The sequence below is a fragment of the Phascolarctos cinereus genome, unplaced genomic scaffold (genome assembly GCF_003287225.1).
Source record: "Phascolarctos cinereus isolate Bilbo 61053 unplaced genomic scaffold, phaCin_HiC Scaffold_3;HRSCAF=262, whole genome shotgun sequence".
NCBI classification, from domain to species: domain Eukaryota; kingdom Metazoa; phylum Chordata; class Mammalia; order Diprotodontia; family Phascolarctidae; genus Phascolarctos; species Phascolarctos cinereus.
Window position 1 is genome coordinate 230,271,839 of NW_027555736.1, and position 27,714 is coordinate 230,299,552.

The window sequence follows — 27,714 nt, forward strand, 5'->3', positions numbered from 1 at the left end:
AGCATTATCTAAAATTGGTCAGGTAGAGTGATGAAGAAAGCCAATCCAGCCTTCTTGTTTTAAGGAGCTGGGGGAGTGGTGGGCAGCTATACAACTCCAGTCTTTCTGAATGAAAATGGACACAAGATTCATTCATTCATTCATTCATTTATTCATCAACCATTTATTAGCCAGCTTTTAGGTGCAATGTACTGTGAAAAGTTTGGAGGAGATGCACAGATAATGAGACCTGGTCCCTGCCTTCAGTTTAGTATGGGCGATTAGACTAGTACATAGATAAATATAATGCAAGATTGAAAAATAAGAGCACAGAAGTCCAGAGGAAAATGGGGTCCCTTTCAACTATGGAAATCCAGGAAAGTTTTACAGAGCAGTGACATTTGAACTTACCCTTCAGGGATGAGTAGGATGTTGACAGACAAAGGTGGGAGGAGGAATGGCATTTTAGACATAGGAATAAGAGGAAGAAAGTGAGGGAGTGTGGAGGACGTTGCATGTTGTCTGGGGTAGTGAGTGAGTAGCCCTCTTTGGTTACGGCATAGAATTTATGAAGGGGAGGAATGTCACATGAGGCTGTAAAGGTAGGTTAGGGCCAGTTCATGGAGAGCCTTGACTGCCAAGCTAGAAATTTTATTTCCTCTTTTGGAAGCCCTCTGAAGACTTTTTGAGGAGCAGGGTGGTATAATCAGACTTTTGTGATCTTTTGTATAAGTTAATTCAAGGATGAATTGGTGAGGTTAGAGATTTGATACAGGGAGACTTGTAAGGAAGCTAAAGAGTCCAGATGAATAATAATGAGGGATTTATATAGCATTGTGGCACTGGGTATGCTAAGGATGGGAAAGCTAATGAAAATCCAGAAAAGGAAGTTCTTAGCACTATAATACTTGGCACTGTCAAATAGTTCAGCATCAGAAACAGATATGGTTTTATCAGTGAAATGACACTAAAAAGGAGTCATTACCATTGCTTTGCTGCTGTACCCTAAGAACCACTGGAGCTTTCCAAGTGACTTGTAGCTGAGACTTCCTTTAAGTGCTATTGCCTCCTACTAGAATGTCAGCCCCTTGTGAGCAGGGAGTGACTCACTTTGCTACTCCCAGCACTTAGTACAGTGTTTTACATACAAGGCAAGAGCTTAACAAATGCCTTTTCATTCATTCACTTGTGGATATCAGAGATCATGGAGGTAGAATCAATAAGATTTGATAAATGATCCAGGGAGAGGAGGGAGTAAAAAGTGACTCCAAGGTCATAAAATTTCAAGGTTAAAGGAACTTCTCAGGTTACCTAGTCTAAGTCATATTAGGGCAGGAATATTATCTACAATATCCTTGATGAGTGATTATCCAGTCCTGATTGTAGATCTTCAGTGAAGGAGAACTCCCTCCTTCCAGAGGAGACCCATTTTCCTTTTGAAAAGCTTGAATAACTTGAATGTGTTTCCTTACATTAAGCCTAAATCTACCTCTTTCTCACTTTCAACCATTGCATCTAGTTCTGCCTTCCAGGAACAGGGGTAAGGATGAACATGGTGGCTGGGAGAATGATGATGCCACTGACAGATAAGAAACTGGGTATCCAACTAGGTCTAAGAGGAATGATGATGAGTTTGGTTTTAGATATATTGAACTGAGGTGCTGAAAGGACATCTAAGGGGATAATGTCTAGTAAATAGTTAGAAAAATCAAGTTTGAAGCCTGGGAAAGAGTTTATGTCTAGGGATGGAGATTTGAAGTCAATTGCTAAAAAAAAATGTGATAACTATAGACTTGGGATAAAACTGAGAGTGATTAGAGGTTCAAGGATGGAGCCTTAAAGGACTTCAGCTCAATTCTTTTTTTATTTTTAATTTTTGTTTATTTATTAGTTTTTTGCTTTTTGGTGAGGCAATCAGGGTTAAGTGACTTGCCTAGGGTCACACAGCTAGTAAGTGTTAAATGTTTGAGGCCACATTTGTACTCAGGTCCTCCTGACTCCAAGGCTATAGCTCTATCCACTGCACCATCTAGCTGCCCCAAGTTTCTCTCTCTCTCTCTCTCTCTCTCTCTCGTTCTCCCTCTCTCTCTCTCTCTCTCATTCTCCCTCCCCCCCCCCCCCTCTCTCTCTCTCTCTCTCTGGCAATTGGAGTTAAGTGACTTGCCCAAGGTCATACAGCTAGCAAGTGTCTGAGCCCATATTTGAACTCAGGTCTTCCTGACTCCAGGGCTGGTGCTCTATCCTCTGCACTGCCTAGCTGCCTCCGACTTCAATTCAATTCTACAAGCATTTATTAAGCACTTGCTGTGTGCAAGAAACTTGGTTGTGCTCTCAGGGTTCAAAGACAAAATGAAAAATAACCCCTTTTCTTAGGGTTTACATTTCAGAGGGGAATGCCCATAAGCAGAAGTAGAGGGAATCTGAGGTGGAAGAGAAATGCCACTGGTGGTGAAAGGGGAGTTGAAATTGGAAAAGAGAGACATCAAATTTCACAATTCACAGTTTTATTTTGGATTTTGACTTATTTTCATCGGTGCCTGGAAAAGTAGAACCTGTAGGCAAAGGTATTTACTATCCTGATTGACTTCACCTGGTTCAAATGTGCCTTTTCATTTTTATTCTTTAGGTCAAGGAGGCACTTGAGTGGAGGAAAAAAATAATTTTGGTGACGGGTTAGCTTTAGGGGGGTAGTGTTTAGCAAAAAGAACTGCAAATTTGGAGTCGGGAAATCTCAGTTTGAATCCCAGTCCTAATTCTTGCTATATGCAACTAGTGGGCAAGTTGCTTTTTTTTTTTTTAATCAAGAAAAGGGTTATGGCTGGATGCTTTCTACTTCTCTCATCTATCTCCAAGAAGCCTATCGGGCTAGATTTATCTCTATCTGCATCCTCAAATATTGCTGGTCCAGGAGTTTGAAAGGTTCTGAACAAAAACTGCTTCCCTGGTCACTCGTGAGGAGAACCCTCAGTTTATGTTCTCCAGCTTAGTTTATTCACATGAAACACTGATCCCTCAAAAGACCATCACAAATAGCAAGTTGCAGTAAATTCATTAATCCAAATAATCAGCAAACAGAAATTGGAGAAGTTATCCAAATACACAACAACAGATCACCTTTTCAGATGAGATCTCAGCTCAGACCAAGAGGTAGGACCCAATTTCATCCAAGGAGAAATTTTTTCTCTGAAGTCTCTAGGGAGCCAAGTTGGGAATCAGAGACATGTTGAGCACCTAGGTTCCCCTCCAAGCCTGCAGCTTCCAAAGTCTTTCTTTCTAGCTCCACAAATCTCTCCTGGAGAATCTCTTGAATGACGTGTCTCTCTCACGAGAATCTCTCACACCAGCTAACCCCTTCTGTAGGTATACAGCATTGTCTCAGTATTCTCCTCACCACTTAGGAGTAAGTTCTCCCTATAGAAACAGTGGCAAGAAAATGCCTTGGGCTTGATCTGAAGCCTGGTAACGTATATGTCATGAATAAGAGGGAAGAATCAAAGGTGACTCCATAGTTTCTAGCTGGAGGGCTCAAACGATCATGGAACGCATGACCAAATAGGGAATTTGGAAAGCAGAGACAGTTTCAGGGGAAAGATGATAATCTCATACACTTGTCTGTGGAATTTGAGATAATGGGCATTAGATATATCCAATAGGCATTTAGTAATTGAGGTCTGAAGTGTAGGTGAGAGGTCAGGGCTGGAAATAGGGATTTAGGAATCATTTAAATAGATAGTTGAGGCCATGGAAGTAGATGAGGTCTCAGAGGCACTGAGTAGAGAAGGAGAAAGGCATAGAACATAGGATAGGGTCTTGGGGCGCCCTGCAGTCAAGAAGCAGGAAGAGGTAACATACAGAGCAGAACACTGGCTCTGGAGTCACATATTACGAAAGAGACTTCAAACTTTTATTTTACAATCTCTTCCAGCTTGGCCTGTTTACCAAGAGAGTTCCCTGGAGACATTAGTAGACTGGAGTGTTGGAAATCAGATTGTTGTAGTCATTTCCAATTTTTAATAGGCTTGTGGCTTGTAGAAAATCTCTACTATTTATTTACTTGGAGTATTATTCATGTAAAGATGACATTGAAAAATACGGTGTTTTCCCTCTTTGTCACATTTGTCACTAATAATATTGTCTGTCACTAAAATAAAAAGTACTTAAAATCCTCCAGTAGCGAGGTGGCACAGTGGATAGAGTACTGGGCCTGGAGTCAGGAAGACTCATCTTCCTGGGTTCAAATCTGACCTCAGACATTTGCTAACTCTGTGAACCTGGGCAAGTCACTTCACCCTGTTTGCCTCAGTTTCCTCTTCTGTCAAATGACCTGGAGAAAGAAATGGCAATCCACTCCAGGATCTTTGCCAAGAAAACTCCAAATGGGGTCACAAAGAGTCAGACGTGACTGAACAACAACATTTAAAGCCCATTAATTTTTCACTGAAAATGATATTTTATTTGGCTTTTTCATTCCATTTATTGTAAGATACTGAACTATATAACTTATAGGGTTGGAGTGAGCTGAAACAACATTGCATTGCAAATCAGTTCATTCTCCACTCAGCTATCAAAGGGATCTTCCTAAAGTGCAGGGCTGACCATGTCACTCCCCTATTTAATAAACCACAGGGGCTCCCTGTTATCTCTATGATTAAATATAAACATCCTGTGTTTGACTTTTAAAACCCTTCATAACCTGGTCCCTTCCTATGTTTCCAATATTCTTATACCTTCCTCCCCTAGATATACTCTTCAATGACCCTGGCCTCTTGTTCCTTGGGCAAGATGCCCCATCTCCTGACTGGGCATTTTCCTGCCTATCTCCCACACCTGGCATTCTCCCCCTCTTCATCTCTGTCTCTTGGCTTCTCTGGGTTCCTTCAAGTCTCAGATAATGTCCTATCTTCTGCAAGAAGCCTTTCCTGATCCCTCTTAATTCTAGGGCCTTCTGCCTGAAATTATCACCAGCGTATCCTGGAAACATCTGAATTGTATGTAGTTTCTTGACTTGTTTGCATGGTGTCTTCTCCATTAGACTGTGATTTCCTTAAGGGCAAGGACCATTTTGTCTTTCTTTGCATCCTCCGTTCTCATCACTGTGTATGCCTGGCATATTGTTGTCATTGCTGTTTAGTTGTTTCCGTCATGTCTAATTCTTCATGACCCCGTTCGGGATTTTCTTGGCAGGGATCCTGGAGTGGTTTGTCATTTCCTTCTCTAGCTCATTTTGCAGATGAGGAAACTGAGGCAAACAGGGTCACCCAGCCAATACGTATCAGAAGCCGGATGTGAACTTAGGAAGATGGCTCTTCCTGATGCCAAGTCCAGTGCTTTATCCACTGTACCACCTAGCTGCCCTTCTAGCACATAGTAGGTGCTTAATAAATGCTGTTGACTTGTCTTGATCTTGGCCATGGTATCAAATAGCCTGTGAGACCTTAAAAAAGTCACTAAATCTCTGCAGGCCTTGGATTCCCCAAATGAAAAAAAGAGGACTCATGTGTAGTCAAGCTCCAATTCGTAATCTACAAGCACCTTACAATTTTACTTTTCACTTTAAGCAAATTCACTTTCTGCTTTCTCTGCTTTGGGGTTGTTCTGTTGGAATTGCATCATCAATATTGCAGAAGGATGCTTACTGGAAATCTTCCTTCATTCCTTCCCCTCTCCCATCCCCATTCCTGCCCCCAAGGGGTTTTGTGTTGAATAAAAACACAGAACCCTAGGCTGTCAAAACTAGCAGAAATCATCTAATCATAGGGTCAGAGATTTAAACTTGGAAAGATCTTTTGACATTAACTAGTTCATCTCATATTACAGACAGATGGGGAAACAGATCCTTGCCTTTAAGGTGAGTAACCAGGACCAGAATCCAGGTCTTCTAACTTCTAATGCAGTGCTCTTTCCATTAGACTGCTAATATTTCTACAGGTAGCTTATATTTCTAGAGCAATTTAAGGTTTACAAATTACAAATTTAAGGAATGTATAAAGTACATTCCTCGCAATAATTCTTTGGGGTAGGTAGTGCAAATGTTGTGATCCTCATTTTTTAGATAAGGAAACTGAGACTCAGAGGTTAAGTGACTTGTTGAGAATCACACAGCTGGTGTCTGAGGTAAGATTCAAACTCATGTCTCATGATCCCAAGGCCAGTGTTCTTTTTGCTGCCTCATATGTTCAATTGTGAGCTAATCTACTCTTTTCTTATTTTTATTGATCTTTTTTTATGCCACTTTTGTTTCTGAATATCTTTCTTCCCTTGCCCCTACCCTGACAAAATAGAGTGAAGGCTGGTTACAAAATGGAGTTCGTTTAGTGTGAGAATTGAGAGAACCAATCAGATTCCATCTCATGAACGCTGACTCCCTCTTGTGCTGCCACATGTATTATCCTCCATCTTGCTGTTTTTCTGAAAATCATTCGTGGGAAAATAAATGGCATAAACTATCTATTGTTTTGTAAAATGAAGGTAGATGCAATTAATCAGTATCTCCCAATTCTGGGAAAGGAAAGACCTCAAAACCCACTCGCCTTCTCCCAAATGACTGAGACTCACTCTTTCCCCCTGTCAGCATTCCTCCAATTAGAAATCAGATTACCTAATCTTGTATCCTGGTTTATATCCTATTAATTGTTTTCTTTTCATGCATAAAGATTTGTCTCCCCTTGTATTTGGGGTCCAGTGCCAGCCAGAGGAGGTCTGGTCCCAATTTGTCATGCAATTTCAATGAATTGCTAAATAAATCAATATGCTTAGAAGCTCAAACCTTTGTTTCCTTAGTCACTTCAGATTTCACCTGTCACCCCCAGAGAGCCATTGCTTGTAACAAAGATTAAAAAAAAAAGACAAAAGCAATTTGGCAAAACCAGCTGATGCAACAGCAATAAATGCAATGTTCCATACCCATAGTCCCTCACCTCTGCAAAGAAAGGAGGTACTTTTTCTCCTTTCTACTCTGGGACCAAGCTTGTTTGCTATAATTACACATTGTTCAGTTTCATCGAACCTACTTTAAAGCAAAACATCTAGTGTTTAAACAGTTAAATAGCTAGCATCTCTTTTGGCAAGCTTTCAAAAGAACTTAGATTACTGTTCCTGGACAACTGGACATAGTATCTTCTTTTCATCTCTCATCGTTTTGTGGTGGTGTAGCTGGTAATGCTTTCAGTTCACTGGGACGAGGCGTTTTAGTGCCAAGGAAATCTAGGCCAGAGTGTTTTCATCTTCCATATACCATGGCTCCTGTAAGAGTTCTCAGTTGCACTACGAGGGTCCTGCATTTTGGGTGAGGAGGAATTTCAGCGAGCGCGGTGCAGACTTAAACATTTGTGGAAAACTTAGCTATTAATCTCTTGTCAATCTTCTCTTCCTTGTTACTAACTTTGATTACACCAGATTATGTGCCATTTCGTTTTATAGCATTTTAATAAGCTCTCATTTTCCCCCCTCTGTTCCTCTCCAGCTGTGTGTGATGTGTATTTGCTTTAATTTGATTACACTTTGGTTGGGAGCTAGTATTACAATTTCATATGTGTATGTATGTTTCCTTGTGATTCTGAGAATATTGAATGAGCATGCACCTTCTGGGGAGAAGGAAGCCAAAATTCACATGCATTAATTAATTATTTGGGAGGATCTGTCCTGGGCAGTGTAGTAGGTAACCTGTAAATGGTGCTTTAGAAGTGTGAAAAGGTTAATGAATCTTCTTAAAGTGAGAGGTTTGCTTCAGATTCACTAGGAAGATTAGGTGCATGAATAGTTTTTTTTTAATACATTTTTTTTGGGAGGTTCGGTTCTGGATTTATGATTTCGTCTATATGGAGATCTATTGTAGAAACTTTTTTTTTTCTACTGATACAGATTCCTCTGTAACTTTAGTCTCAAAGATGTCTGGGGGAGTTGAGAAATTAAGTGACTTGTTCATGTTTACACAGCAAGGCAGAACTTGAATCCTGGTTTTTCTGACTCTAGCATAAGTCCACTGTTCACTATGCCATGTTACTGCTTTTAAAAATGGTATGAAATTTTTTAAACTGTATTTTCATCCTTTATTGAAATTTTTCCTTTTTAGAACTCTTATCTTGAACTTTTCATTTTCCCCCATTTTTTTTTCATTCTTATATTCACATACAAGCAAAACAAAGGTTCATTTATTACGTGGTTTCATTTTGAGCTGGTCTCTCCCCCTCCCCTGCTTAAAAAGAATGTTTTAACTGGTGGATAGTTAAGCAGTTATATTTGTATCTTCACTTTTCTCTCTTCGCTAGCTGCTCCCTTTTCCCCCAATCCCCATGTACTAAGTTGGTTATGGCTATAATGTATTTTGTTTTCAAGGTCATTTTCATATTTTACCTCTGATCAACTGCACAAATAATGTTCTTTTAGTCTCTGGAATGGGACTTGTCGAGTAAAGTATAACAAAGAAAACTACAATTTCTCTGAATTAGTAGCATTTACACTGGCTGAAGGGAACCACACACTCAGGAATCTGAAAATTGCCACATTTTACCAGACTTTTTTTTTCTGTCGTCAAAAACCTCAGAAGTGACATTTTGAGTACAGATTTGTTAGAAATATTTTAAAAATATTAGTGTTTTATCATAGTTATTTTTCTATAAATATATGATTTTAAGAGATTTGTTGGATTTTTACCTTGCAAAGATCCTAAACTCTCTATACCTTAGAGTTCCTATGGCTGAAAAAAATCATCTTTGGCCAAAGGCTGGTTGTTGTTGATGAGCCTCGCCAGACTTATTTAGATGGGTCTTGGGCTCATGGCCTTTTAGCCTGTTGTGGGGTTAGTGCTAGGTGGTACAGTAGATAGAGTAGCTGCACCTGGAATCAGGAAGACCTGACCTGAGTTCAAATGTGGCCCCAGATACTTACTAGCTGTGTGACCCCAGTTTGCCTCAGTTTTCTCATCTGTAAAATGAGCTGGTGAAGGAAGTGGCAAACCACGCCAGTATCTTTGCCCAAGAAAAGCCCGAATGAGGTCATGAAAGGTTGGGCGCGACTGAGCAGCAATCTAAAACATTCTCAGCCTGGTAGGACCTGCCAGAGTTTGTACTCAGGGTCAGGACCTGAATCCATTCGTAGGGGGGACCTATTGATGTGGAAGGCCCTTGTTCCAATGCATTTAGCGGCTCATTCATAATTGAAAGTCTTTAGAGAGACTTGCCAGGGGTCATTGAGAATTTAAGTGAACTTGCCCATCATGACACAGGCTGTATCAGAGACAGAACTTGAACACAGGTCTTTCTGACTCCAAGGCTAGTCTTCACTTGACTATGACACGCCGCCTCGTGGGGACCTTACATCACCAGTAAACAAATACACAATGTGAGTAATATTGCTCTTGCAGTCTGATCTGATGTCTAGAATGGTTATGTTTCCTAACCATGTAGCAGGTTGGCTACAACTCACATTTTAATGGATAGTTTGAAGCACAACTGGTTGTCTCCCCTCAAATGCACCAATCTTCATTAAAGGCAGCTGATTCTCAGCATCCTACTGTCATTGTTAGTGGAATTTTTAAGTTACTTGGTGAATTTTAGAGTAAAAATGATAACAATGGTAATAGTTAGTATTTACATAATACTTCAAAGTTTGCAAAGCACTTTACAACTATATCTCTTTATAACAGCCTTGGTAGTAGAAAGAGCACTGAACTTAGTAATGATGGGACTGTGCTTAGAACAAAATTACCTTAATTCCTATCTAGTTAGGTGACTTTGGATTCTGTGTGTCTCAACTTCCTAATCTGTAAAATGGGGATAATAAAATGTATACCCTCTCTACATGAATGTAAATGTACTTTATAAAGTAATAATAATAATAACAACTAGCATTTATGTGGTGCTTTGAAGGCTACAAAGTGTTTTACACGTATTATCTCATTTGTCTGAGACAGATAAAAGTGAAGTTAACTTGCTCAGGGTCGCACTGCTAGTAGGTCTCTAAGAGCACATTTAAACCCAAATCTTCCTCACTCCAGATCCAGAGCTCTATCCATTGCACCACCTAGCTGCTCAGTGAGAACCTGCTCAGGCTAACTCTGATATCAAATAGCTCTTAGTTCATTGGTATTACCTTTTTGTAACTAGGAAATGATAACTTTCCTTTACCTATATCTAGAGATGTGTTAAAGATGGATGAGATCATATTCACTTTGAACTCAGAAAAATATATGTTGTGTGTGTGTGTGTGTGTGTGTGAAGAAACATTAGGTTTGATGTTTCTGCTCTTTTCCTCTTGGCAGGCTTGGGGACCAGTTCTACAAGGAAGCGATTGAACATTGCCGTAGCTACAACTCGAGGCTGTGTGCAGAGCGGAGCGTGCGTCTACCCTTCCTTGACTCCCAGACTGGTGTGGCCCAGAACAACTGCTATATTTGGATGGAAAAGAGGCATCGGGGACCAGGTGGGCAGTGTGGGCTGTGGAAGGGGCACATACGTTTGTGTGTGCAGGTGTACACAATTGTAAGACCAAAGAGAAAGGGAAAGGGACTAAGGACAAAATGGCTTAAAGTATGTGTATGTGTATGTGTATGTGTATGTGTATGTGTATGTGTGTGTGTGTGTGTGTATGTGTGTGTGTGTATGTGTATGTGTGTGTATGTGTATGTATATGTGTGTGTATGTGTATGTATATGTGTGTGTGCACATGTGCATGTATGTGTGTGTGTGTGTGTGTTCATGGTATGTTCCCATGCACATACATATAGACTAAAGTGCCACACCACAGAAAGCTGTGATATAACAGAAAGAGCTCTCTTGATTTGAATTCAGGAGTACAGAGTTCAAGTTGTGGTTTCACTATTTACTAGTTGTATAACATTGGCTGTCAATTAGCCTTTCTGAGCCTCAGTTTCTCTAATGGAGATAATAATATTTGCCCTGGTCACCTCACAGGGTTCATAGGATCTAATGAGAACATATGCTTTGTAGAAATAATAGTGTAATCTAAGCTATATAAATGTAAAATTTAACTGCCTAAATAAAAAATGAAGAAGGAAAGCTAGAAAACAAATCATGTGAAAGAGACTTATGTAATATGGCAGCCAAAAAAAAATCTCCTTTTCCTCATGATCCTAGGTGTTGTTTGCACCTTTAAATTACTTTGTATTTACTCTGTCTGCATTGTGTATGTATTTATCTGTGTACATGTTGTTTTCTAGTGGTAGAATGTAAACTCCCTGAGGGTCAGGGCGGGGTTCCATTTTTTGATTTTGTAATCCCATTATCTACCACAGTACAGGCACATAAGAACTTTTCAATAAATGTTTATTGAATTGAATTGACCCTCCCCATCTTTTTTTGTACAGACCTGTAATTTAATTGGTGTAGAGGTATCCCAGGAGGAAATTCTCTCACTAATGAAGATCAGTGCTTGTTTTGCAACTTATAACAATAACAATAATTATAGAACATAAACATCAACAGTATTAATAGTAATATAATAATTAGCTATTCTATAGTTATTTAAGAATTGCAAAGCAACCCCCCCCCAAAACAAAAACAAACAAAAAAAGAATTACAAAGCAAATAACCTATGTTATCTCCTTTGTTCCTTCAATAATTCTAGGAGGTAGGTGCTATCATTATCCCTATTTTACAAATGGGGAAATTGAGGCTGAAAGAGGCTAAATGATATTCCTAATATTATATAGACAGTATGTGTCAGAGGCAGGCCTTGAATCCAGGTCTTTCTGACTCCAAGGCCAATGTCTACTGAACCACACTGCCTTTAGAATTGAATCCTTAGCCTGAATTAATTGATTAAAGGATGGTGTCCAAATGAACCTTTCCCTGGTCAGACCACATCTGGCATATTGTGTTCAGTTCTGGATACCACATTTTAGTAGGAACATTGACGACCCGGGCTATATTTAAGGGAGGGTGAACAGGATGTTGAGGTATATTCAAAACTGGGAGACATGAGGATCAATGGGAGGATAGGGTAATATTTGGCCTGAAAAAGAGAAAACTTAGCCAAGTCAACAAGCATTTATTAAGTGTTTACTATGTGCCAGACACTGTGCTAAGTGAAAATACAAATACAAGCAGAAAGACAGTCCCTGCCCTCAAGGAGCTTACATCCTATTGAGGGAAGACAACACATAAAAGGAAGCTGGAAAGTGGGGAAGGGGAAGGAAAAGAAGATACTTAGTGTGTGAGTATGTGTGCGCGTGAGTGTGTGTATGTGTGTGTGTATGTGTGTGGCAGGTGAAGGGAGTAGGGAATTGTAGCAAAAGTCTAGAAGAGTCAAGAGTGAAGCGTAAAGAGGAATGAAAACATGACTGGGTTGGACCTCCTCCTTAAAACAGAGGCTATAGGAAGAACCAGCCAATTATAGGGAGAGGCCACAGGGGCAGAGAGTACTTCCAAGGTGAGAAGTCCAGAGGTAAAGAGCTTCCAAGGTGAAGAGGTTTCTATGGCATTGTAGAGAAAGTCTAGAAACATCAAGAGTGCATCCTAGAGAGGAATGAAAACTTAGGGGAAACGTAATAGTCTTCAAATATTTGTGAAAGAGGGAATAGACATTCTGCTTGGCAGAACTAGAACCCAAGAGTGGAAACCTGAGGAAAGCAAATTTCAATTAGGGAAATCTTCCTAACAAAGCTGTACAAAGATGCAGATATTAGGTTCCCTGTCTCAGGAAATTTTCAGATGGAGGTTGGATGGCAAGTAGTCATGGATATCATAAATGGAATTTATGTTTTGGGTAAGGAACAGACTCTGAGGTCAATCTCAAATCTGAGATTTTGGTATTGTATTATTATTACTATCTTCATTATTGTTAACCTTAAGAAGCTCAATCAGTTCTGTATACTCTGTTATGTCATAGGTAGGGGGTTTCCATGAAGAAGCCTTAGGAAGAAGGTCCTGATTGTTCCCATCCTCTCCATTATGTTTTAGGTCTATTGTGAGGAAAGCATAGAGTAAACCTTAAACCACTATCTAAATGTTAGTTATTATTCATATATTGATTATGGGCTGTTAAAGATCCATTTTAGTTTTTAAGTATTTTTGTGATAATAACTTAATTGCAGGGATACGTATTTCTCCTTCATAAATAAGCTTGGGTCCATCACAGAAAAAAACAAAGAAGGGACCATGAACAGTCCCCTTGATTACTAGTTTTATTGGGAGGCTCTTCTATGGCCATGCTGATTGTGGACAGCCATGTTTCTCCCAAGGCAATGCTTTGTATTTTGGGTCTGTCATGCTTTGATAAGCTGTTGGGAGTGGCTAAGCCATGTGTTAGAAATATAGCCAGTGCCTGGCTTTGAGTGAGGTGAGGTCTGGTGAATCAGTGCATGAAGAGTTATGGAGGTGGGAAATGAATTGAACGGCTAATATCTGGGATCAGAGATCCTCAGCAGCGACATTCTTGGCACGTATAGCAATAAGCTACGTACTGTGGAATTCAATTCAACATGAATTTGTTGAGCTACTAGGTTGCTGACTTTTGCTCTTTTTTGTATTCCCAGTGCCTAGCACAGAGGAGGCACTTAATAAATGTTTATTAATCGTGATGATGATCTACTACATGCAAAGCTATGCAGATAACAAGGTGGAATGAAGCATTGTTCCCACCCTCAAGGAGCTTATAATCTGATAGGAGAAGTAAACAACGCAGCTTTGATAGAAGGCAGGATGTGATAAGAGCAAAGGTGAAGATCAGACCCAATACTACAAGTCAGCCTATCAATCAAAAACCCTCTAAGGAACTGTTTTTTCTGCTGGGGATATAAAAGTGAGAATCCCTGCTCTCAAGGATCTTGCATTCTACTGGATGGGAGCACGTGTTCACAGCCAGTTGTGTGGAGGATATATTAGAGCCAGGAGAGTTTGGAGGCAGGGAGATCAATTAGAAAGCTATTCTGACCGTCCAGGCAGGAGATGATGAGGGCCTGAACTATAAGACAGTGAATCTATGTGTGAAGAAAAGGGGACGTTGAGGTAGACTTGATGAGACTTGGAAGCTGAAGATACTGGGAAGGACTGAAAATGAAGACTCAAGGATGACTTTTAGGTTGTAAATCTGAGTGAATGGGAGAATGGTGGTTGCCCTTAACATAAATAGGATAGAAGGGTGCAGCCAAGATGATATAACAAAGGCAGGAACTCACCTGAACTCTCCCTACAAACAACTTTAAAATAGTGCCTCAAATTGAATTCTGTAGCAGAAGCAATAAAAGGTCAAGAAGAAACAATTTTCCAGCCTAAGACAATTTAGGAAGTCAGCAGGAAAGGTCTGTCTCACGGAGGTGGTACTGGGCCTGGAGCACAGTATAGCATAGGTCACACCCTGGTAATCCAGCAGCAGGCTCTAGAGGTGGCTGCATCAGCAGCAGCAGCTTTGGGAGCTCTCAGCCCACAGACAGTAAGGGGGATAGACAATTGGTTAAAGGAGATTAGAGGGGACCCTTTGCTGACACTAGGTGTAGGATCCTGTTGCATTGGCCATATATAGTTCTGGGTCATAGTCCCAAGGCAAAGAGGAGCACTGGCACATTAGCACTTGTGGCCACAGGAAAGCAGGGTCCCTAGTTACAGTACCAGGGTGAAGAAGAGTGCTTGTGACTACTACAAGGGAGTAGGGTCCCTGGTCTCAAGTCCAAGGCAGAAAAGAGCACTAGAACTTGTGGCTGCAGGAGAGAAAAAGCCTGAGTCACATTTCCAGGGACATAAGAAGCAATAACACTTGCAGCTGCAGCAGGCGAGCAGGAACCTTGGTCATAGTTCAAGGGTAGAAGGAGTGCTTGTGGTCATTTGCAGACTTGAGCAAATCTGAGAGAGCAGTGACCACACCTCTCCTTAGATCATACCACCTTGGAAGAACTGAAAACTTAAAGACACCCCCTCAACCCCCAGAACTAGCTCTGAAAACAGCAGCACTGAAAAGCTTAAACTTGAGACAGTGTCCCCTCCACCTTGGGAGCAGAGCCCAATTATAACATTAAGTTGAAAGTCAAGAAATAGGCTGAAAAAAATGAACAAACAGCAAAAAAAGAACCTGACCATAGAAAATTACTAAGGTGACAGAGAAGAGCAAGACACAAATTCAGAAGACAATGAAGTCAAAACAGCTACATGCAAAGCTTCAAAGAAAATGTGAATTGGATACAAGCCTAACAAGAATTATTGGAAGAGCTCAAAAGGATTTTAAAAATTAAATAAGAGAGTAGAGGAAAAATTGGGAAAAGAAATGAAAGTGATGCAAGAAAATTATGAAAAGAGAGTCAACAGCTTGGTAAAAGAGGAAGAAAAAAAACCCTGAAGAACGTAACACCTTAAAAACCAGAAATGACCAAATTGTAAAAGAGGTACAAAAATTCACTGAGGAGAATTCCTTAAAAAGAAGAATTGGTCAAATGGAAAAAAAAAGATGTATTAAAATCCAATTAAGGGAAGAATGCCTTAAAAAGCATAATTAGTCAAATGGAAAAAGATGTAAAAAAATTCACTGAAGAGAACTCCTTAAAAAGTAGAATTGGCCAAATGAAAAAAATTGGTACAGAAGCTCACTAAAGAAAATAATTACTTAAAAATTAGAATTGGGCAAGTGGAAGCTAATGGCTCCAACAGATATTAAGAAACAATAAAACAAAATTGAAGAATAAAAAAAGAAATAGAAGAAAATGTGAAAAATCTCATCAGAAAAACAACTGACCTAGAAGAAAATATATCAGGAGAGATAATTTAAGAATTATTGAACTATGAAAGCCATGATCAAAAAAAGAGCTAGACATCATATTTCAAGAAATTATCAAGGGAAAAGTGCCCTGATATACTAGAAGCAGAGGGCAAAATAGAAATTGAAAGAACTCACCAGTCACTTCCTAAAAGAGATCCTGAAATGAAAACTCTCAGGAATATTATAGCCAAGGTCCAGGTCAAGGAGAAAATATTGCAAGCAGCCAGAAAGAAATAATTAAAATATCACGAAGTCACAGTCAGGATAACAAATAATTTAGCAGTTTCTACACTGAAGTATCAGAGAGTGTGGTGTATGATATTCTGAAAAGCAAAGGAACTAGGATTACAACCAAGAATAACCTACCTAGAAAAACTGAGTATAATCCTTCAGGGGTAAAAGTGGGCAATTAATGAAGAAGAGGAATTTCAAGCGTTCTTGATGAAAAGACCAGAGCTGAATAGGAAATTTGACTTTCAAATATAAGACTTAAGAGAAGCATAAAAAGTGAAGCAGGAAAGAGAAATCATAAAGGATTCAATGTTTACATTCTGATGTGGGAAGATGATACTTGTAATTCTAAAAACTTTATCATTATTAGGCCAGTTAGAAAGAGTATACATAGACAGAGGATATGAGTGTGAGTTGACTATGATAAGATAATGTAAAAAAATAAAATTAAGGGGTGAGAAAGAGGGATCCATTGGGAAAAGGGGAAGGGAAAGGGAAAATTATCTCACATTAAAGAAATACAAAAAGAAGAGCTTTTACATTAAAGAGGAAGATGGGGTGGGGATGGTGGGCAATGATTGAACCTTACTCTTATTGGAATTGGCTCAAAGAGGGAGTAACATACACACTTAGTTGGGTATAGCAGCCTATCTTACCCTACAGGGAAGTAGAAGGGGAAGGGGTTAAAAGAAAGGGGGCTAATAGAAGGGAGGGTAGATTAAGGGAAGTAGTGGTCAGAAGCAAAACAGATTTTTGAGGAAAGACAGGTTAAAAAGAGATAGAAAAAAGCATAAGTGGGAGAAAATAGGACGGAAGGAAATAAACAGTAATCCTAACTATGAATGTGAATGGAATATAATAAAAAGGAAATGGATAGAAAAATGGATTAAAAATCAGACAATATGTTGTTTACAAGAAACACATTTGAAACAGAGACACACCCAGAGTAAAAATGAGGGACTGGAATAGAATCTATTATGCTTTAGCTGAAGTAAAAAAAAAAAAGCAGTGGTAACAATGATGATCTCAGACAAAGGAAAAACAAAAATAGAACTAATTAAAAGGGATAATCAGAGAAACTATATTTTGCTAAAAGGAATCATAGACAATGAAGTAGTCAATACTATACATATGTGTATGTATGTATGTATGTATGTATGTATACTGTGGTATAGCATCCAGATTCTTGAAGGAAAAGTTAAATGAGTTACAGGAGGAAAAAGACAGTCAAACTAAAGTAGTGGAAGGCCTTAACTTTCCCCTCTCAGAACTAGATAAATTTAACCAAAAAATAAACAAGAAAGAAGTCAAAGAGATGAATTGAATTTTTGAAAACTTAGATATTATAGACCTCTGAAGAAAATTGAAGGGGAATAGAAAGGAGTTTATGACATTTTTTTTCAGCTTGGAGACACCTTCACAAAAATTGACCATGTGTTAGGGCATAAAAAACTCAAAACCAAATACAGAAAAGCAGAAGTATTAAATGTACTTTTTTCAAATAATACTGCAATAATTAAGGGCCATGGAAACATAGATTAAAAATTAATTGGAAACTAAGTAATCTAATCCTAAAGAGTGAATGATTAAAGAACAAATCATAGGAACAATCAATAATTTCATTAAAGAGAATGATAACAATGAGATAACATACCAAAATTTATGGGATGCAGCCAAAGCAGTACTTAGGGGAAAATTTATATCTCTAAGCACTTACATCAATAAAATAGAGGAAGAACAAATCAATGAATTGGGCATGCAACTGAAAAAAAAAAGACTGGAAAGAGAACAAATTAAAAATCCAAATTAAACACCAAAATAGAAATCTTGAAAATCAAAGGAGAGGTTAATAAAATTGAAAGTAAAAAAACCATTGAACTAATAAATGAGAGTAGGAGCTTTGGTTTTATGAAAAAGCCAATAAAATAGATAAACTCCTGTTTAAAAAAAGAAAGGAAAACCAAATTGCCAGTATCAGAAATGAAAAAGCTTCATCTATCATTGAAGAGGAAATTAAAGCAATAATTAGGAGCTATTTTGGCCAATTGTATACCAATAAATCTGACAATCTAAGTGAAATGGATGAATATTTACAAAAATATAAATTGTCCAGATTAACAGAAGAGGAAATAGAATACTTAAGTAACCCCATCTTAGAAAAAGAAATTGAACAAGCCATCAGTGAACTCCCAAGAAAAGACCCCTAGGACCAGATGGATTCACAAGTGAATCCTACTAAACATTTAAAGAACAATTAATTCTAATACTATATAAACTATTTGGAAAAATGGGCAAAGCAGGAGTGCTATCAAATTCCTTTTGTGACACAAATATGGTACTAATACTTTAACCAAGGAGAGCCAGAACAGAGACAGAAAACTGTAGACCAATTGCCCTAATGATCTTGGGCAAACATTTAAAATAAAACCGTAACAGAGATTACAGCAATATGTCACAAAGATCATACACTATGACCAGGTGGGATTTATACCAGGAATGCAGGGATGATTCAATATTAGGAAAACTATCAGGATAATTGACCATATCAATAAGAAACCCAACAAAAATCATATGATTATCTTAATAGACGCAGAAAAAGCTTTTGATATTAAAACACTGGAAAACATAGGAATAAGAGGAACTTTTCTTGAAATGATAAGTAGTCTCTATCTAAAACTATTAGTAAGCATTATCTGTAATGGGGATGAGCTAGAAGTCTTCCCATAATATTAGGAGTGAAGCTAGGATGCTCACTCTTATTTAATATTGTACTAGAAATGCTAACTATAGCAATAAGAGAAGAAAAAGAAATTGAAGAAATTAGAGTAGGCAATGAGGCAACTAGATGGCTCAGCAGATAGGGTACAGGCCTGGAGTCAGGAAGACCTGAGTTTAAATCAATCCACAGATACTCACTCTGAATGGTCATAGTCAAGTCACTTAACTCTGCCTTAATCCACCGAAGAAGGAAATAGCACACTACTCCAAGTGTCTTTGCCAAGAAAAATCTTTGAGGGTCACAAAAAGTCAGACCTGGTTAAATGACTGAACAATAACAAATAAGGAAACAAAACTATGATTCTTTGCAGGTGATATGATGTTATACTTAGAGAATCAATTAAAAAAACTAGTTAAAATAATTAACAACTTCAGCAAAATTGTAGGATATAAAATAAATCCACATAAATCACCAATATTTCTATATATTACCAAGAAAGTCCAGCAGGAAGAGATAGAAAGAGAAATTCCATTTAAAATAACTGCGGACAATATAAAATACTTGAGAGTCTATCTGCTAAGATAAATCCAGGAACTATATGAACACAATTACAAAACACTTTCTGTACAAATAAAGTCAGATCTAAACAATTAGAGAAATATTAATTGCTTGTGGATAGGCCAAGCCAAAATAATAAAAATGACAGTTCCACCTAAATCAATCTACTTATTCAGTGCCATACCAATCAAACTACCAAAATTATTTTAAGCTAGAAAAAAAATCATAACAAAGTTGTTCTAGAAGAATAAAAGGTCAAGAATATCAAGGAAATCAATGGAAAAAATGTGAAGGAAGGTGGCTAGTAGTACTAGATTTCAAATTGTATTACAAAGTGGTAATCATCAAAAACAATCTGGTACTGGCTAAGAAACAGAGTGACAGACCAGTGGAAGAGATTAGCTACACAAAACACAGTAGTCAATGAACTCGATAATCTAGTATTTGATTAACACAAAGATCCAAGCTTTTGAGACTACAAGAACTCACTATTTGACAAAAATTTCTGGGAAAACTGGAGAGTAGAAAGACCAGCATCTCACACCATATACCAAGATAAGGTCAAAAGGTACATGATTTAGACATAAAGGTTGATACCATAAGCAAATTAGGGGAGCATGGAATATTTTACCTGTTAGATCTATGGATAAGAGAAGAATGTATGACCAAACAAGAGATAGAGAGCATTATGGAATGTAAAATGGGTAACTCTGATTACATTAAATTAAAAAAAGTTTTTGCACAAACAAAACTAATGCAATCAAGAGCCAAAGGAAAGCAGGAAACTGGGAAAAAATTTATAGAAGTTGTCTGATAAAGGCCTTATTTCTCAGATATATGAAGAACTGAATCAAATTTATAAGAATCCAATTCATTCCCCAGTCAATAAATGATCAAAGGATATGAATAGGTAGTTTTCAGATGAAGAAATCAAAGCATATATAGTCATCTGAAAAGTGCTCTAATTCACTTTTGATTAGAGAAAGACAAATTAAAATAACTCTGAGGTGCCACCTCACAGCTATCAGACTGGCTAATATGACAGAAAAGGACAAATGTTGGAGGGGATGTGAGAAATTAGGACACTGATGCACTATTGGTGAAGTTTTGAACTGATCCAACCATTCTGGAGAGCAATTTGTAACTATGCAGTGATATCACTACTAGATCTGTATCACAAAGAGATCAAATAAGAAGGAAAAGGACTTATATGTATAAAGGTATTTATAGCAGCTCTTTTTGTGGTGGCAAAAAATTGGAAATCGAGGGGATGCCCATCAAGTGGGGAATGGCTGAGCAAGTTGTGGTATATGATTGTGATGGAATACTATTGTGCTATAAGAAATGATGAGCAGAAAAATCTGGGAAGACTTATGCAAAGTTATGCAAAGTGAAATGATCAGAACTAGGAGAACGTTGTACACTATAACAACAATATTGTATGATGAGCGACTGTGAATGATTTAGCTATTTTCAGCAATACAATGATCTTAGACAATTATGAAGGACTTATGATGAAAAATGCTATCCACCTCCAGAGAAAGAACTGATGGAGTGTGAGTGCAGAACAAAGCATTTAAATGCTTTAAAAGTTTTAAAACTTTCTTTATTTTTCTTGCTTTTTTTCTTTTGCTCTGTTTTCTTTTGCAATTTGGCTAATGTGGAAATATGTTTTGCATGATTCCACATGTATGGTGTATATACAATTACTTGCCTTCTCAAGGATGAGGGAGGGAAGGATAGGAGGAAGAGAATTTGAAATTCAAAAACTAAAAAAAGAGTGTTAAAATTGTTTTTACATGTAATTGAGAAAAAAATTAAAAAAAAACACAAATAGGATATTTAGGAGGAGGAGTGGGTTGGGGGAAACAAAATGGCTTCTATTTTGGATAAAGTGAGTTGAGGAGGATAATGGGTCATCTAAATAATGATGTCCAATATACAGCTATAGGCATGGGATTAGAGCTCAGGAGAGAGATGGGGCTGCATGTATAGATCTGGGAAAGTTGAATTCATGAAAACTGATAAGGTGGTCTCCAATAAAAAGAATTTAGAGGGAGCAGAAGAGAGGGCCCAAGATAGAGCACAAGGTATACCCCCACCCATGGAGGGAAGTGCAGGGCAGGATATAGATTGTGGTCTGTTTTAAAGGAAAATGATTGATAGGTAGGAAGACAGTTAGAAAGAGAACCATGACACAGAAGTGTTTCAAACAGCTAGAGAGTAGGGAGCATCAAGGAGAGAATGATCAAACATTGCAGAGAAGTAGAGAGGGATAAGGATAGAGAAAGGGCCATTCAGTACAGCTATTAAAAAGATCATTGGGGTAAACTTGAAGAGAGCACTACCATGAGAAACTCGGCCACTTCAACTAGAAAGGTTAGAGATTCTGAGCTCTAGTTCGAGTTTTCTAACCACTAGAAAGCTCAGGATGAAGCTATTCTTAGGTCTTCCCTTCCAGCTTCACTCTTAAGGAAATGTCCAATACTCCCATCAACATAAATATAACCTCCACAGGGCTTGGACAGATTTTGCCATCTGTAAAATTAGTGATTTGAACCAAAAATCAGCAAGGTACCATTTAGTTCTGAAATTCTGAAGTACTTATTAAATATTCATTATGTACTAGACTACAGGTAATACTCATCTGATCCTTACTATTGAATACCCCACTGCCCACCAAGGTGATAGAGAATAGTATTAGTACACACAGGAATTGACTTAAATAGAGTTTAATGATACAAGTCACTGCAAGATTAGTATAAGTAAATAAGAATGAAACTGAATCCTGCTAGCCCAATTATGGACAGTTGCAGTGGCATAAATTAATTTTATAGAGATAGAGAAAGGCAAGGGTTACCTATACAGTTGTATCTCACTTTAAATAAACCTCATGTATAAAAATGCAGGATTACCATGAAAAGTTAAATCAGGGACCACTAGTTTGTTTTACAAAAGGATTTTTACCATTGGATTCCTTTAAGTAGGAAGGTGCTCCTAATGTTTGAAACCTTTCCCAGTCACCTCCAGCTGCTAGTGGTATCTCCTCCATTTGCTTTGTATTTATCTTGTATGTTCTTATTTATATGTGTTGTTTTCCCATTAGAATGTAAGCTTCTTGAGGGCAGGAAATATTTTTGCATCTTAGCATAGTACCTGACACATAGTAAGTACTCAATAAATGCATGATTGATTGATTTAGAAAAATCAATGTACCCACAACTTTTTAGACAGATACACATCTATTGTGGAGAGCGAATTATATAGTAACTTAAGGATGGTAGGAATTAGCCACAGCTGTAAATCATCCAAAGCAGAGGTATCAAACATGCTGAATGTGGCTGACGACACTCCCTAGTGGTCCCAGCCAGATTAAAATGTAGTTGTGAAAATTTTTAACAAAATAAATAAAAAATATTATAAAACATAGAAAATCTCCATTTTAAGACTAAGTCAACGTGCGGCCTGCAGGGATTCTTACGTGTCTGATTTTGACGCCACTGATCCAGAGCTATAGTTGCTTTTAAGTACCATGGCCAGCTCCATTCACACAAAAAAAATTTAGTAATCTGGGGCTAAATAAAAGAAATTTAATATTCAAATTATATCTTGGACTCTTAAATTTTCATTCTTATTGCCTTCCTTTTGTGAAAAGGAAGAATCAAAGGAACAGCATTCATTTGATGAACACTAGGTTTCATAAGGTGAATGATAAATTAACTCCCTATATTGTTGTTGAACAGGTAGATGGGAATCAGAGTGGGATTCAAAGTTTCTGTTTCAAGAAATCAGAGTCTCACCCAAATGACCTTATATAATCAATTCTGACTAATTTTTTATTTGTATTTTTCTGAATAATTAAAGGTTGAGTTAAAACTACCAAATTTAGAATATTTTGAACTTTGGTGGAACTTTGACCACACTGGTATTGGTATTCCTTCCATTGGTGCAGATCATAACCCATCTGTGTCTGTGTGTCTTTGTTCATGTCCTAGAGACAGCTGATGGTGCAGTGGTTAGAGTGCTAGGCCTGGAGTCAAGATTGAGTTTAAATCCAGCCTCAGACACTTACTAGCTATTTGGCCTTGGTCAAGTTATTTAACCACAGTCTACTTCAGTTTCCTCATCCTTCCTTCCTTCCTTCCTTCCTTCCTTCCTTCCTTCCTTCCTTCCTTCCTTCCTTCCTTCCTTCCTTCCTTCCTTCCTTCCTTCCTTCCTTCCTTCCTTCCTTCCTTCCTTCCTTCCTTCCTTCCTTCATCTGTAATGGATATGCCAAATGTTCTGAAGACCTCCCTCTGGGTCTTAGTGTTTTGTAGATATCAATGCACTTCTTGGAAAGTCTGTTTGGTATTCTTAAGTCTTTTTTTTTTCTTTTTGGTAAGGCAGTCAGGGTTAAGTGACTTGCCGAAGGTCACACAGCTACTAAGTGTCAAGTGTCTGAGGCCAAATTTGAACTCAGGTCCTCCAGGACCAGTGCTCTATCCACTGTGCCACCTGCTGCCCCTATCCTTCAGTCTTATTTCATGACTGATCCATCTTCTCTTTGAGAACTATTTGCCCATCATAATTTTTTAAACCCCGCTTCTCATGCATCAGTGGTAATATTCTATAGCCTTTTTATTCTCACCAGAATGGAGTATATGGGGTGTTCAGGGACCAGCACCTCTGGTGTGAGGGCTTGCAGAGCCCTTTTCAGGGCTGTTCATCCATCTTTGGTGTCCACCTTTCACCCAACTCTCACCTATGGCTCTAAGAAGTTGTAACAGGAGTAGTGGCCACACTCTAGTAAACTACCTTGGTGACAGGCTAAACCAGGTTGAGGGTAATTGACAGGCCTCAAACCTGTCAGTGAGTTAGGGGGATGTCTACCCCAAGTATATGAAGGCTTCCCCCTACAGAATGGGTGGATAAGAACAATTTGTTCCAATGACTGTAGAGGCAGCTGAAATAGGTGCTGTGGAGTGCTTAGAGCTCGGTCAGATGTTGAAGATGCCAAAGTCATCCACTGCATCCTGCGCCAGCACAAATCATTCTGACTTTTTTTTTTTTTGCTACTGGATTTGGTGACTCTAGAGGACAGGCTGATGAGTTTGTATAGCTCTGCCTCCCTTAAATCCAATTCATGCACAAGTCAAGACATCACCCCACAATGGTCCTCTTCAAAAATGAAGGATGAACGACAACTCCCACCAGGCATCATTCCATTGCTTTGAGAGTCACTTGAAGCTTTGAATCTTAGATTTGTGGTGCTGCACAGCTTACTGCCATATAACAACCTCAGGAGAATACTTGTGTGAAAAAAAGAGTTTAGGCTATAGGAAACAACTTGAAATCTTTTATTGCACTGTACGATTTCCCAAATATTATTAAAGTTGCTCTCCTTTTATTTAAATGTGGGCTCAGTTCACTCACTATCCATCTTTTTTTTCCTGTATGGAATACTAAGCCAATCTCCTTTGAGTAGTCATAGATTTCACTGAGGAAGCCCTCTAGTTTTGAGGTTTGATGCACTTGACCCAGTGTCATTCTGTAGAGAGGAGTATTGGGGAAAGCTCACCATCCACATGACCTTCCTTTTTAATTTAGATTTTGCACTTGAACTCTTTCATGAAAGTGGCAAACAACTTTGGTGAGTGTATATCTCCCTTTTTTATTTCTTGATATTATTAAATGATCAATGAACAAAGTTTTCTCTGGTTGCATCTATCAACAAATCTTGTGTAATCGTAATGGCTAGCTTTTAGGTTTTCAGAGTACTTTAATTATGGCATTTTATTTGATCTCATAACAATCCTATGGGATGGGTGCTATTATTATCACCCTCATTTTATAGATGAGAAAACTGAGACTAAATGAGTTTAAATGATTTGCCAGGCCTTACATAGCTAGTAAACTTGTAAGGTGCTATTTGAATTCAGGTCTTTCTGACTCTAAGCCCAGTGCTTAATTCCTCATATTACTTAACTGCCTTCATTGCACTGGGGACACATTTGTTGGAGCAGAGCCTTTAAAGCTAGTTTTGCTATACTGAGTCATTTTTTTTTGTCATCAACAAATAATAAACACAATGTGATTGTACATTTTGTACATCTTTCCATCAATTGTATGACAGAAATGTGGTCTGCTGTAGAGGACTGCCTGCAAAAGCCTGCTGTATTTTCATGAAGGATATCCTCAATACATGCAAGACTATTCTCATAAAACATTAAAAAAATCTATTTTGTTGTTGCCTTTTTGTCTATATCGCAGTCATCCCTCCATCGTTCTCTGGATTGAATACTCCCTAGTGACAAAAACAAGCAAAAGCATCCTATTCAGTGTCCATACTTGACATGGTATACGGTATTCTGTCCTACCAGTCTTCTGTCTCTTTGCTGTGAGGGGAGAGGTATGTTTCATTACCTGTCCTCTACAACCTTTATTGATTTTTCCGTTGCCCAGATTTTGACTTCCTTTTAGAAATCATGTTTCATTTACGTTATTGTAGTCACATATAATGTTATTCTCTTGGTTCTGCTTATTTTGCTCTGTATTGATGCATACATATCTTTCTATATTTCTTGGAATTCTTCACATTGACTATTTTTTCCCAGAATAATAACATCCCATTATATCTATATGTTTTAGGTTTTTTTCAGCCATCCCCCAATTTGTGAGTGTCTATTTTGTTTCTAGTTCTTTGTTACTACAAAGAGTGCTGCTCTGAATAATTTGGTATTTATTGGACTTTTGATTCCACTGGGGTTATATACTCAGGAGTGGGTTTGCTGGGTCAGTGGATGTGGAAAGTTTAGTCACTGTTTTTGGGAGTAATTCCAGAATGATGGAACAATTGACTCATTCTATAGCTTCACCAAAAGTTTATTATTGTGCCTGTTTTCTCTTAGCCCCTGTAACATCTATTTTTGATTATTTTTGCAAATTTGCAAAGCACTAGATGAAACCTCAGAGTAGTTTTTAACATACATTTTTCTTTTTTGATGAGCTTTTGTACTTTCTGTGGAGTTATTCTCTTTTGGATTTCCCTTTTGGGAATCTCTTGATCTCTAATATTTCTTCAGTGTTTTGTATCTTCTACTATTTAATCACCTTGGGCCGTATTTCTTGATTTAGTACTTTGTATCAGGGCCAGGCTTTACCCCCCTTTTATAATCTTGAATGGAGTGGTTAGGCCATGTTTGGTTTTGAACAGGATTCCTTGGTTCCTGTTGTTGGCTTTCACCTCCCCGAGGGTGTCTGGGTCTTACTGCTGTGATTATCTTCAATTTGTCTTGTATATATCTTGTTTGTACACAGTTGTATGAATGTTGTCTCCCCCATTACGCTACAAGCCTCTTGACAGCAGGGACTATTCCTTTTGCCTTTCTTTGTGTTCCCAGTGCTTAGCATAGTGCCCGGCACATAGTAGGTACTTAATAAATGCTTGTTGAATTGACAGATTCAAAGGGCTGGCAGTTTTGTTGTCTTTGGTTCAAGATATGAGGTTGGTTTGTCCCTAGTCTTGGTGCTGCTGTGTTCTTGGGGCTTTGCTGAAGGGACACTGTCATGGTCTTCTGTTCTCTCCCCACCTCTAAGAGTTCCTCTAGTTAGAGTGCTGCCTCTTTTGGCCCATTTACCTGAGCTCATATTGATGGGGCCTCTCTTGCAAAGTAATAGCTTCTGATTCTCTTGTTGTGCAGTCCTGTGCTTAGGTGAAGGTACTAATGTTTCTCTTTTGATTTCTTGATCATTTTCTGATGTGGTGTCTCTTTAAAATCATTATTGGAGTAAATGTGGGAAAACTAGACTCCTCTGTACCCATTCATGCCACCATCTTAACTAGGACTCCCTATATTTCTCTTATAATTATTGAATTGGAACATTTTTTTTTCTTGGTCATATATAGTTTACAAATCTTCTTTTGAAAACTGATCATATCATTTGATCACATATATGAGGGAATGGCTACTGGTAATATGTATTTGTATTAATTACCTATTTTGGATATATAATATTTGATTCAAATCTTATTCCTGCTCTATGATTTATCTTTTAATTTTGCCTTCATTGATTTTATTCATGAAAAAGCTTTCTAATATAGTCAAAATCATCTATTTTATCTTTTATTATCTCCTCTATCCCTAGTTTGATTAAGAATTCTCCCCTTAGCCATATTGTGAGAAGTATCTGATTTTATTCTCTGTTTTTATGGTGTGATCTTTTATATTTAGGTTATACATCCATTTTGAGTTTATCACATATAGTATAATATGGTCCTCCAAACTATTTCTTTCAAACAGCTTTCCTGTTTTCTCATTAGTTCTTGTCAAAAAAGAAATGCTACCTATAGAATTTGTTTTTATGGATTTATCAAATGCTAGTTTACTGTTTTCAGTTGCCTCAGTTTCTTGCTTATCTAGTCTCTCCCACTGATCTGCTTTTCTATTTTTTAATTAATGCCACATAATTTTAAGGATTACTGCTTTATCATATACTCTGAGGTCTGGTAATGCTAAGCTCCCTTCATTTGTACTTTCTCATGATTT

The 27,714-nt window shown here is 38.0% G+C and overlaps 1 protein-coding gene across 4 annotated transcripts in view; it reads left to right on the forward strand.

The window, feature by feature from the left end:
• Nucleotides 1-27,714, forward strand: part of DPF3 (double PHD fingers 3) — a 406,344-nt gene that overhangs the window by 146,635 nt on the left and 231,995 nt on the right. For 3 of the 4 annotated variants that reach the window (XR_002324471.2, XR_002324470.2, XM_020986372.2), the window contains exons 1-2: nt 7,136-7,264; nt 10,238-10,398. Coding sequence is in view for 2 of the 4 variants with exons in the window: in XM_020986372.2 (XP_020842031.1) it covers nt 7,215-7,264; nt 10,238-10,398 (211 nt within the window). In the remaining 2 variants the exon portion in view is untranslated. Of the gene's footprint in view, nt 1-7,135; nt 7,265-10,237; nt 10,399-27,714 lie in introns of those variants that run through there. The other variant, XM_020986373.2, reaches the window with a different exon arrangement.